This window comes from Melozone crissalis, unplaced genomic scaffold (genome assembly GCF_028551555.1).
Source record: "Melozone crissalis strain CALT ecotype California unplaced genomic scaffold, PUWL_Pcris_2 ptg000019l_1, whole genome shotgun sequence".
Taxonomy (NCBI): Eukaryota; Metazoa; Chordata; class Aves; order Passeriformes; family Passerellidae; genus Melozone; species Melozone crissalis.
The window spans coordinates 3,558,215-3,570,959 of NW_026535797.1; the positions used below are offsets into that span (position 1 = coordinate 3,558,215).

The 12,745-nt window shown below is 46.2% G+C and overlaps 1 protein-coding gene across 1 annotated transcript in view; it reads right to left on the reverse strand.

Moving 5' to 3' along the window:
• The window catches only part of LHPP (phospholysine phosphohistidine inorganic pyrophosphate phosphatase), a 72,507-nt gene extending 61,430 nt beyond the window's left edge, over positions 1–11,077 (reverse strand). The window contains exon 1 of the mRNA XM_054277050.1: positions 10,939–11,077. Within this exon, the coding sequence (XP_054133025.1) occupies positions 10,939–11,066 (128 nt within the window). The 5' untranslated portion in view covers positions 11,067–11,077. The remainder of the gene's footprint in view (positions 1–10,938) is intronic.
• Positions 11,078–12,745: the final 1,668 nt, after the last annotated feature.

Consider the following 12,745-nt stretch of genomic DNA (forward strand, 5'->3'; position numbering starts at 1 on the left):
CTTTGCTGTGACCAGATGCACCTGAAATCCTGACTCTGGGCACTGCAGCTGCCAGTTAGTGCAATGATGTTTTATCAACACTGGGGTGGGTCCAGCCACATTTATCATTAAGTCTCTCATAAAACACCTGAGCTATTACTTGGTGGATCATCCTGAAAAATCTGGCATTTAACTGATTCATTAATAAATGTTTACAGGTAATTGCCTTCTCAGGGGAAGGAAACACAGCCATGAGTGTCCAGAGCCAAGGACAAGGCTCCTGTGGACTGGCACTCTGCAGAAGTTGTGTTGTTGCCCCATTCCTGCAGTGTCCAAGGCCAGGCTGGGCAGGGCTTGGAGCAACCTGGGACAGTGGAAGGTGTCCCTGCCATGGCAGGGGTGGGATGGGGTCTGTAAGGTCCCTCCAGCCCAAACCATTCTGTGAATCCCCTGCAAGCTCTCTGTCTCTGAGCAGCTTTGTTTCCCAAGCTGGGGACCTGCTGTGCATGTCCCCAAAAAGCCTCTTCCCCAAGGATGAGCTGTCAGCTGTTTGGAGAGCCAATGTACTTCAAAGTGGCCACAGAAAATCAGAAGCACTTAAAATGTACCACAGTTAATAAAAAATAAACATTTGGCTAAGGGAATTTCATTCAGCTCCTCTAATACATGAAATAGTCTACTTTTTGTCAGTTTTCACGTGAATTTGTGCAAAATCATCTTTGAGGACCTGAGCACATGCAGATTCAGATACTTAGGTAAGTCTGGAAGCAAGCTTATAAATTCTGATAAAATACTATGACTCTGCTTTGTATTAAAACAAAAAAGGACTTTTCTATTAAGGAAGTCCCTGCACTGATTCTCAAGACAACAAAACACACTGGGTCCATTTTGTAGGGAAGGAGATCTCAATTGGCTGGTGCAAACACCAAAGCCACCTCCAGACAACAGATCTGATGATGAACTTTCCATCAAAGGATTCTTGGAAATCTGGTCCTGACCCAGGGAGCCCCTTCTGCTCATCAAAACTACACCAATGTCTTCTTTAATAATGCTGGTGATTCATTTCTTTCTTATTATTTGTCTTTCCTAATCATAGATATGTGAATTATCAATTACACTTAGTGGTTAATTGCCCTTCATAAAGATAGCTTTTCTCTTTTAAATTAGGCAGTTAATATATTGTAACTAATAGCATCCACTTGTACATTATAAATATATCTTCATTGATTGGAGCACTGAATGTGAGATTCACTCTCAAGTTAATGAAGCAATTGAGTGAAGAAGTGCAGGGTGTACCCAGGGAATAATTATTGTTAATGAATTATGATGTGACCTTCTCAGAACAATGAACAATTGGTGTGACAGTGAGATGACAATATTCCACATCTGTTATTTGAGACACGGTTTCAGCTGGAGTTAAAAAGCAAAGCAGTGTAATTTGGATACACAACAAACTTTAATAGAGTGTGCCATGAGTAAAAAAAAAATACTCTAAATGCAAAGCCTCCCTACACATTCTTAGGGAAAAAAAATTCCATGATTCACAACTGACTGGAAGCAAGCTTCTTTTGAATTAGAATCTGCTTTTTCTCTTCCTAAAGGTCAATGAATTGAGTCCAGGGACAACACCAACCACAGAGCTGCACAGAGAAAGCAGCACCCTCACAGGTCAGCTCAGTGACAGCACAGATTCAGTTTTCATGTACTTCAAACTTCAGTTCTTTCTCAGCATTTTGGATGGAAATCAGAGTGATAGATCTGAAAGGACTGAGCAAAGCAGGAGGAGTCAGGACACATCCCAGACTGCTTCATGCCTTCAGGGCCACCAGCAATCACCATCCCAACAACTGAGCTCAGGATCAGGTCTACAAAGAGTTAGGCCAAGCTGGACAAAAAAATGGGAGTCCTCTGGTGACACATGAAAAGGACTTTTAAAAATATCCTAGAACATTAAATAAAACAAAAAGCCACAAAACTCTAGAGAAGACTTATTTCTACAAAAATATCTTTCCAGTGAAAAGTCACCTTTTCCTTCCCACTTAGCATGAAAAGAGCCCTGTAAACTCTGCCAAATCCCACACAGAACAGTCACACTCACCTGCACACTTAGTGTCACACACTCTGGGATGATCCATCCCTGGATGCTCAGCACAGGGATGGAGAGCAGAGCCTGCAGGCCAGCAAACATCTATTAACTCAGAGCTTCAATAATTAGGGAGAGCTTTTACCAACAGCTCTGCATGGGGGAAAACCTGCCTCAAATCATGTTCACAGCAAAACTCTCATTCAGTTTCCCTGGCCTGGCAGATTTTGAATGTGGAGAGACTAAAAGTGGCTTGAAGGTCTGTGTCTCACAGGTGTGATGCTGTGCTCAGTGAGTCCACAGAGCTGCAAAGCTTCAAGGAAATCCTCCAGGCTCTGAACTGACCCACTGCTCACACTCCCAGCAAAGAAAGGCACTGCAATTTCCACTGCTGGCAAGTGTGGGGATGTCAGGAGAAGAATAAAGAACAAGATTTGTAATGTGATGTCTTATGAGATAAAGAGCAAGGGATTAGGTACCTGCAAGAGCAGAAGAATGAGGCAGCAGGAGATGAAGTACACGACACACGTTTTATCTAGATTTCAGAGTATTACAGATTTATCAGCAGGTCCATTACAGAAGCACAGGCACACCCAGGAAACCCAGTCAATCAGGCCTTCAGCTGACTTGCACACCTCGAGGCTGTGATAAAGATCCCACTCAAACACCAGGAAAATCAATGCTGATTAGGGCAGTGCACAGGCAGCACTGCTGCCCCTGCTGCAGGGACCCAGCATGGCCCAGTACCTGTGGGCACCCCCAGGCTGCCTCTCCTTCACCGTTTGGGGCCATCAGCAGGCTCAGCATCAGACAAATCCACTTTTTCCACCAAATCCACCGATTTCCAACATCACTGCTCACACCACTCCTAATGCCCAAGAGCAGGAACAGGGGGGAGCTTCACCTGAGTGAGGCAGAGCAGCTCCTGACCCTCCAGGCCATGACAAATGCCAAACTCAGCTAAAGTGGCAAAAAAATTGTCAGAGCCCTTCTTAGAGGGGATGGCAGAGCAGAGATGGCAGCAGGGAGCAGATGGAGAGGCCACTGTCCCCTCCAGCTGTGTGTGTCACTGTGCTGCCAGTGCCTGCTCTGCCAGGGAGCTGCCACAGCACACACACACTGAAGGAAAAAGTCACAAAAAAAAAATCTTCCAAGCCCCAAATTAAAAGCAGACAGGTGAGCACGGAGCCACCACACGAGCCCTTCCAGGCCCCAAATTAAAAGAGAGCACTGAGCTACCAGACCAGCCTAACCAGAGGAAGGATTTAAGCCCACTCCAGATCCAAACAACCACCTGGCCACCCAAAACATCCCCAAATCTACACCTGGGGCACCCACCCAGCCCTGAGCACCTGCCCAGGGGAGAAGAGGATGTGAGGGGTTTAACTGCAGCCCTGAGCAGCTCTGTGAACTGACCTTTACCTCGTTCAGCTGGAGCAGGACACGGGGCTGAGTGACAATGTCCCCCATGCAATTACCGTGCGTCAGATGAGCCGGTCCCTTACAAATCACCTCGAACTTTACACATCTGCTGGCTGTCAGCATCTGCCAGGCTCACTCACCCGAAAATAATGAAAAAAACTCTCATTATTGCTCCATAACAGGTAAAGTGTTAGGACAATTATTGGACATCCTCACTGACCTTGTGCAGACTTAGCCAGGCGCCCTTGCCAACCTTTATGGGCAGCCTTTGGGCACATAAAACACAAAATCTGTTCTTTCAGGTGATGTAAAGGTTGTGACACCCATTGTAGGAAAAGCAATGGTGCTGGAATCCAGACTGGGAATCATCAAACTTAAATTCACATTATCCTGCACATGGCTGGAGCAACTAAAAAAAAAAAAAAAGGTATAAGGCTAAACTTCAGATTTCCCATTTTTTTTCCCCACTGTCTTTTGCGGTGAAGGTTTTTCCTAAGATGGGAATAGGAAAGTGCAGCCCACAGCCAGAGGTCCTGTGCAGATGGGCAGTGGGGCAGAAAGCAAAACCCTGGAACAGGCAACAAACCTGAGCTTGGAGACTGTCCAACAACAACTTCAAAGGGGTTTGGAAATGTGCTACAAGAGATTTGCAGAAATGGCTTTTTATCCTGCTTTTGGGGATAAGATTTTGCAGAATGCTTTGGGGTATTTTTTATTTAAAAGAAAGCATGCTGAGCACTTTTGCTATTTGACTCTTTTGCACCAGTGGACAAATATGAGTGTGCTTCAGTGTAAATCTTCCAGCACTCAGATACCTTTTCTGAAACACAGGGAATCAACAGCACCTGCAACCAAACCACAAAGTAAAAGCAGGACTTGAGCAGCAACACCATCCTCCCACCTGGGCAGGGGTAATGTCAGCGCCCTCTGCAAGGGCCAGGGTGCTGCTGCTCCAGGTAAAATCTTTCCTGATCTTGCTTTTTTTACCCAGGATAACCTCCCTGGGAGCACCACACACACACCAGAGGATCCAAAGGGGTTTTCTGGCTCAGCACTGGCTCAGAGCAATAATTCCTTCTGGGGTCCAGCTGTGGAAATGCCTGGTGGGAGCAGAGCACATTTGCTCTGCTTAAAAAGCGTCTTTTTTTGGCAAAAATATGCTGTATTTTCTCTGCAAATCTGTATTCCTGCCACTCCAGCAAAGCCATCATTTCAGAAGCCTGAAGGAGGCCATAAGTGCCTTTGCTCATCCTTACATGGTTCAAGCCTCTCCCAATTCCATGGAAACACTGAATTCCCTGGTGTTTTTTAACCTGGTGGGTGCAATGGAATCAGAGGACTGTGGATTAAACTCCAGGGTTTCCCTTCTCTCTCCCAGCGCCCAAAACTTTCCATTCCTCTGATTTCTGCCATCACAGCACATCCAAACCGCTTCAGTCTTGCTGTCACATCTCTGATGCCACTTTTGCCCCCTGACCTCCTGGTGCTTCCCTTCACTGATGTCCTGTCATGGGTCCTGAGTACAGCCAGGCTCATTACAGCCCTGGTTCTCTGGGGATCCAACTTTCTGCCCCACGTAGCCCTGACAAATCCTTACACGTGGCACTTTTTGGCCCCAGTCCCTCCTGCATTCCTGAAACTCATCTCTGCATCTGCCATCCCCCCGGCACAATTTCCTCTCCAGCCCCATAAGGCTCACCTCCCTCTGAATATAGAAGGGGATAATTTGGAGGCCATCCAAAGGAGGGATTGCAAAAGGGATTAAAAATAAGAGAGCGTTACCTTTGCACATGAATAAAAGCAGATTAATAGGCACACGTGAAGGAGCCACAAGAAGAGGCCAATGTTACTTAAGGGTGGGCAAGGGTGACAAAAGAAAAGGTACAATTATAAGAGTAAAAACTCTGGAAACACCACTTTGAGACAGTGTTTGACAGTAAAAACTGAAAAACAAAATCACTAAATTGTAGCTCAAAGCAAACTTTAAACACCAACCAATGCCTTTATTTAGGTATTTGGATAATTTAGAATTTTGCAGAGGTGGAAAGAAATCCTGGAAATTTTAACTGGAAATCCTGGAAGTTTCAGTATTAAAACAAACCCAAAGTCCATCTTGTCCTGAATTCTCTACAAAGGCCATTGAATACAGCTGGATACCAGAATTACTGCACAAATTATCCAACACCATAAATCATAATCCACCTCCCTGAACAGCAGGGAAGACAATGGATTTGTAGGCAGCAATATGCCACAACAGTAAAATCTAGAATTCAGTATTTAATAAAAATAACACATACTTCTGAAAGGAACTTGCAGAAAGAAAGCACAAAGCAGAATACAAGAAAAATCTCTCTGGTCCATTAAGTTCAGTAACAAGATGCATTTAAGACTGCAGATTACCAAATCAGCTTAATGTATTACACCTAAAAGACTTTAACCACACTGCAAATGGTTCAATAAGCAAACTCTGGCAGAACTTAAAGAGCTGCTTAATCTCCACTTTGGGAACTGCCAAGAAAAAAAATCAGATTTTTCGGGGATTCAGTTAGCATGAACAGACCTGGGATAGATTTATTTGCATTGAACAAAATATTTTTATGGACAACACAGTGACTGATACCCCAATAGCTTTTATTCTGTGTAAAAAGGGGGATGCATGATCTTTAAGGTTGCTTCCAACCCAAACTATTCTATGATTCTATGAAGCTGCTAATTGCCCCATTAAAAACTCAGTCAAAAATAAATCATCTTTGACAGGGTTGAATTCTCACTTTGTACACAAACAGCACCTGCTTGTAAAGAAGGAATTCTATTTCTGAGACCCTGAAGGTTAAGGATGTGTGAACTCCAAAAATGCAAGCACTTACTCATGCAATTTGTGCACAAAGCAGGTGAGCACCCACAACTTTGGGGACACAAATCTTTATAAAGAAATAATGAACACTGCTGATTAGGAAAGCAAATATGGGTTAGGAACAGCCCCTGCTCTCAGGAAACAGACCACAGCTAATGGTACAGACTGGAGTGCAGCTGAGGGTCAATTCCTGGATCCCCTTTTGGCTCTGCCAGGGACAGCCACAGGACAATACAGGATGCTTCATTTTTGTGTGTCTGCAGCTTCAGGAGGGCAGTGACACCTGGGGCACTGGGTTCCTTTGGGCAGAAAGTGCAGAGAGAGCCAAGTACCAATATTAACAGATATTTACACAAGAGTCTGTATACTTTATTTGAAGGTCTCTTTCCAGGAGGAACAGCTCCTTTTCTATCAAATGCCCCGAAGGCACAGCAAGCCTTGGAAGTCTGAACATCTGCACAGCCCGTGCTCAGCCACATTATCTGCTGTGACAACAAAGATTTCCTACTCCTCATGGCACACACACTTCCAAAAGGCTCTTTGTGAGCTCCCAACTCCTCCGAACCCCCACACCCTGAATTGTTTTACAGTCCCAGTTCCATTTGTTCTCCTCACAATCTCCCTCTTGTTAGACTCTCCAGGTATTTTATTTTAGCAGGAGTGTCCAGCTGCTCCCCAGCCTCCCTGCTCCCCAGATTTCCGCTGTCCCTTTTCAAGGGCTCTGTGGAAAGCTGTGCTAACAGATGCACCGCCCCAGCCCAACAACAGGATGTTGTAAACCTCCAGCTCCTGTGTGCTTTTCATATGGATATGCTAATGGACACACTATCAGCACGCAGCCGTAAATGCAAATGCCAGAGCACAGGCTGAGCATCTTTTATGGGTGTTTAACCACCTTCTGTCTTGTAAGGGAGCAGCTCCCTGCGATTTGTGAGATAAAAAGCAGCTAGCTCACCTCGTGTCAATGCTGTGTAAATCGATTAGGACAATGAGAGCACGGCACTGAGGCTCTGTTAGGGCTGGTTCCAGGAGAAGCCTTTAAGTCACCGATGGCCCTTCTGATCTCACCCACGGGCTTTCTGATCTGCTCCAAAGCATCTGCCAGGGAGCTGCAGACCCCGGGAAGAGATGCGTGGGGTTTATGTAACTTTTTCAAAACTACAACAAAGATATGCCGCAGTACGTTAAACAATCAAGAAACATTGTGTCTTAAAAGTTTTAAAGGGATAAATTACCTCATCGAGCCACTCTTGGCTTTTTTAGCCATCCACGGCTGTAATATCCCCACCTGAAGATAACAGCAGCAGTCCCTGGAGAATTTAGAGCCATTCCTGGCTCCAGGAGTGCCAATACCCTTTGGCACACAGGTGGATGAGTAGCAAGCATCCAGATTCACCCTATCCCTTGAGCACAGGACACCAGCTCTGCTCAACAAACACTCCTGCGGTTCACTTCCTCAGCCTCCAACTCATCAACCCGCTCTCAGAGCACACTGAATCCTTCAGTATTTCACAGGTGAGATGTATCAGGGCTGCAGGTGCACCAGCAATAAACAAAGCAATCCCACCTGTTAACACTTAGTGTTTCACCACAGGTTGTACCAATTATTGATGCCTTGCTCAGGAGGGTCTCTACAGCAGTGAATGTCACCTTGCTCAGGGTGTTCCAGTGTCCATCAGCTTCTCTGGCCATGTTTCTGCTCCATCTGACTCTACTGTTGGCTAACAACAAACAGACAAGAGGGAAGCAGCCATCACAAATAGAAACCAGGCCAAATTCTGCTAGCAGAAATCAGGCTGCTGCTCTCACAAACACTAACTCACACAACTGCATAGCGGAATTCAGCTGAAAACAAGGGAAATAATGCAGAAAATGTAGTTTTAGGAGGTCAGGACAGCTTCAGTCACATGAAACCGATGACAAATTAGTATGTTTACTTATCATTTTTACTGGACTGTACTGTATGTTGTTACACTAAGTTAATTGCTGTAATGGGGAGGTGATGTAGCAAGACAGTCTGAAAAGAACAGGTCAGCTGTCCTGCTGTAAGAGCCCTTATCTGTACTCTATCAAAATGGGATTTAAGGTTTCTGTTGGACATATATATGCACTAAAAGATGTTTGACAGCTCATTCAGCAATTTGGACCACAGCAATTTGAAGTAGTTATAAGGTTCCTTACTATCTGCAATTATGGCTCTTTAATTGATTTTAAAAAAGGAATTAATTAAAAAGAGCTCCTTTTAGCTTTGATCCATCTGCTTGAAACCACCCAGCTGTACTGTGACGCAGACACAAATATTAATGAGCAACTGGCAATGGGATAATGAGTCAATAAAGAGTTTAAATGGTGCGAGCCAGAACAATTACTAACCTAACAGGCAGATAAATAAGGCTACTTGACTTTACCCAAGGAAAATGATTATTCTTCACCACTTACATTGAGTGACCTGAACAAAGTGGTTTGGTGGGGTTTTTTTCCCTTCCTGGCACTTTTCCATTCTGCTGTTCCCACAGCTATGAACACTGCCCACCAAATCCTGCCCAAAGGAGATCAGCTTTCCCTGCACAGCATTCCAGAGCCTTTTGCTGGGTTGCATCTCCAAACCCTCCTCAAAGACCCCTGCAGCCCTTCCAGACAGATCAGATTAGCTGCTGACGGCTTCCTGTGACTAATAGGCAAAAAGGATTTAAAACATTCCCAGGATTTCCAGGGAAAATTTTCCTACATTTAGCCCAAGGCCAGAGTTTTACTGCTGCTTCATCAGCATATTTCTGATGTTACTGTAAGTTAGATGCAGTTTAAGTTGTCTCCACGCAGGAGGTTTCAGCAAACGCAGTGACAAAGGTTATTAAATTACAGCCTGGAACCCAACAAAACATGAAGTTTAAAATTTAGGAGCAAAAAAACAACGTCAAAAGCATCTGGTGAACCACAACACAGGTATTATTGAACCTGTCCTGGTTTCTAAAGGCATGGTCTGATCTCTGACAGTATTTATGCAATTGTTGTTATTTATGTGTGGTTTGGCCGTGCCTGGAGGCCTTGGCTATGTTCTGGGCTGTCCCAGGCTGTGCTCTGCACACACATAATCCCTGAAAGAGCCACAGGATTTCAACAGAAACAACTTCTCCCTCTGCCTAGTTTCACTGAATTTCCTGGGAATGCTGCTCTCCCCTTGGCTGTCCTGGCACCTGCAGCTTCTCCTGGCCAGGTGAGCACCAAAAACTAGCCAAGAGCCTCAATAAGGCTTAAACTTGCTTCAACTATAGCTCTCTGACAGCACTGGGAACTCTGATCCATCTGATAACATCTTCTGTGCATCCTACATGTGTTTCAAGAAATATGAACAAAGACATAACTATGGGGGGAAAAAAAAAAGGCAGCAAAGAGTTCTGTTATTACCACTTCATTTGGATGTTCTCCAGTTCTGCCTTTCCACGGTGGTACCACCAGCATTTAGGCACATATTTAACTGACCTCATTTGATTAATTATATTGAATTCAATATTTCTTCCTGCCTAATAATGCACTTGTCCCTGTTGTGTCTGTGCTGAGTGGCCCCAGAGGGCAGAAGCTGCAGAGGTGCTCACCAAGCAGAGCTGTCAGTGTTTCACAAGGCTTCAGAATTTAGACATTTGAAACATTACAAGTGGGGTACATGCAGCAGCACAGAATCACAGAATGGTTTGGCTTGCAAGGAACACTGAAGTTCCAATCTCCTGAAATGGACAAGGACACATTCCACTACCCCAGGTTGCTCCAAGCCCCATCCAGCACTTGCCAGGTGAAACAGATCTGGATTTTCCACAGTGGGTGAATGAAACATCACAGAGAGCCAAAAGGCTCTTCCGGAAATTCACAGCCACACAATCAATACCTGTCTTTAAACAAAGCTGTCCTTGTGGCCACTGCTCTCCCCTGGCCCCATCCTGCTCCTCTGGTCAAGCAGGGCTGATATAGACACACTGGCAAGTCAATTAATTAAAGTTAGTTAAGTTAAAGTTACTTAGCTACTGTTACCTGGACAGCATCACCCAGCTAAAAGCGAAGGAGTTCCCTACCTGTGGGCACTGGGACTAACTCACCAAGTCCGCACTTTGCTTTTGAGTCACTTCCAAGCTGGGCAATCATTAACCCCAGCAGCGAAACTCTCCACTGCAGGGTTGCAACTTCCAGCTAATTTGACAGCAGAGTTAATCCCTTTACAGACACATCAGCGTGAGTAATATCTGAAAAACCATTACCAGGGGACAGTGGTGGACCTCCTACAACAGTGCCATCTCCTGCCACACAGAACAGGGGACACCAGCACACACAGAACCACGGGGGACAGTGCCAGACCTGCACACTGCCAGCTCCTGCCACACGTGCGGTGACACCAGCACACACAGGAGGTTGTCGGGCTCTCCTCCCCATCAGCCCAGGCTGTGCGGGCTCCCTTCCCTAAAACAGCCCCCCAAAGCACCAAGCTGCCCCCAAAAGCGCCCGATTCCCGTGCGGCACTCACACAGCACAGCACGGGCTGGACTCACACCATGCCCGGGCGGTGACCGCGCTGTGTCCCCTCTGTCCCCTCTCCCCGGCCGCCACCACTCACCTGCGCACGGCCTCGACCGAGCCCGCGATGGGGACGCCGCCGCCGGCGCCGCTGTCGTAGAGAACGCCGCTGACATCGAGCAGCAGCCCCCGCACGGCCCGGGCCCAGCCCCGGCCCCGCTCCGCCATGGCCGCTCCCGCCGCGGCGCTGCCGGGAAATGCAGTCCCGGCCCCGCTCCGCCCCGGGCCCGCCCCGCCGCACCGCACCGCCCGCCCGGGGCACAGCGCGCTGAACTGCCGCTGCAAACGGCACCGGGAGCGGTCACGGCCGGGCTGGATGGGGAGCGGCCTGTCCTAGCGGGGGGCATCCCCACCCATGGCAGTGCAGTGAAATGAGGTGATTTTTAAGGCCCCTTCCAACCCAAACCTGCCCTAGTGGGTGGCATCACCATCCATGGCAGTGGAGTGAAATGAGATGATTTTTAACGCCCCTTCCAACCCAAACCTGCCCTAGTGGGTGGCATCACCATCCATGGCAGTGGAGTGAAATGAGATGGTTTATAACACCCCTTCCAACCCAAACCTGTCCTAGTGGGTAGCATCCCCACTGATGGCAGTGGAGTGAAATTAAATGATTTTTAATGCCCCTTCCAACCCAAACCTGTCCTAGTGGGTGGCATCCTCACCCATACCAGTGGATTGAAATGAGATGATTTTTACCGCCCCTTCCAACCCAAACTATTCTGCGATTCATATGACAACCAAGATAAAAAACCCTACTGAGTCATTGTGTAAAGAATTTTACAATCGCAGATAAGATGCTATCAGCTGTGTTCCAGCTTTACGGATAGTATTGTTTTCTCCCAAATATCTTCTCGTTGCTAATGTCATCAATAGCATGGCACGACTCCCAGAATGTATAAGGGGCTATGGTGGAATTATAGTCCATTTTGTTTTAAGGAAAGCAGAGGAGCCTTGGCAGCATTGATTTGCATCACCGCTTCTGGAATAGCCTCTGGCTTCTCCCTAAAGATAATATCTAAACTGTGAAATTCATTAAATAGACTCAGAAATGGATCAGGTTATTTAAAACAACATTACTAATGGCACAATATCTCAGCTGTCTGCAGCGATAGTGAACATTGTCTTGGATAGTGTTATCAGTGCAGGACACCCGCTATGAATATTGATCCACAGCTTGTTACAGCCATCACTTGCCGTCAGGACAGGTCAGGGTTGAAACCCACCTAGCATCAAAGCAATTTAAAGACAGCGCTTGGGCTGAATTTTAATGCCTGAGCTGGGAAATGGACCAACTTCAGAGTGCTGGAACTAATCCATGAGTGTGTGCCCTTCCACATGCATGTATGTTTGTAGGTTGTTGTGTATATACGTGTGAAACTGATGAGATTTGAGAACGTCTTGTAGCTCACAGATTCATTTCAATGCTGCAATTTACATTCTCAGTTCCTGAAGACCCAATGACTCAAATAGAAGTATTTGTAGTCTCACATATACCAGATTTCCAGATTTTTTCCCAGCTTACCAGCTCCCACATCTCCAAAACCAAGCTTTAGCCACCTGTAGCTTGTGAGTGTGAACTCCTCAGGTCTGAGCTCCCTTCTCTTCCACATTCTTGTGGTATTCTACCCCAGAGGCCAGTGCCAAATGGGCTCTTGGATAACTAACAGGAACAGTTACTTTTAATCACATCACCCTTGCACATCATCATCTCATCTTCTTGCTTTCCTCTTATCTTAAGGCCTATGCCAAGAATTATTTGTGAGCCCAATTCTGCTGAGGCTGAGACAGCAATGAAGAGGAGAAGGAGGGCAGTGCTCTGCATCTCTCCATTGGAATAAAGCAGG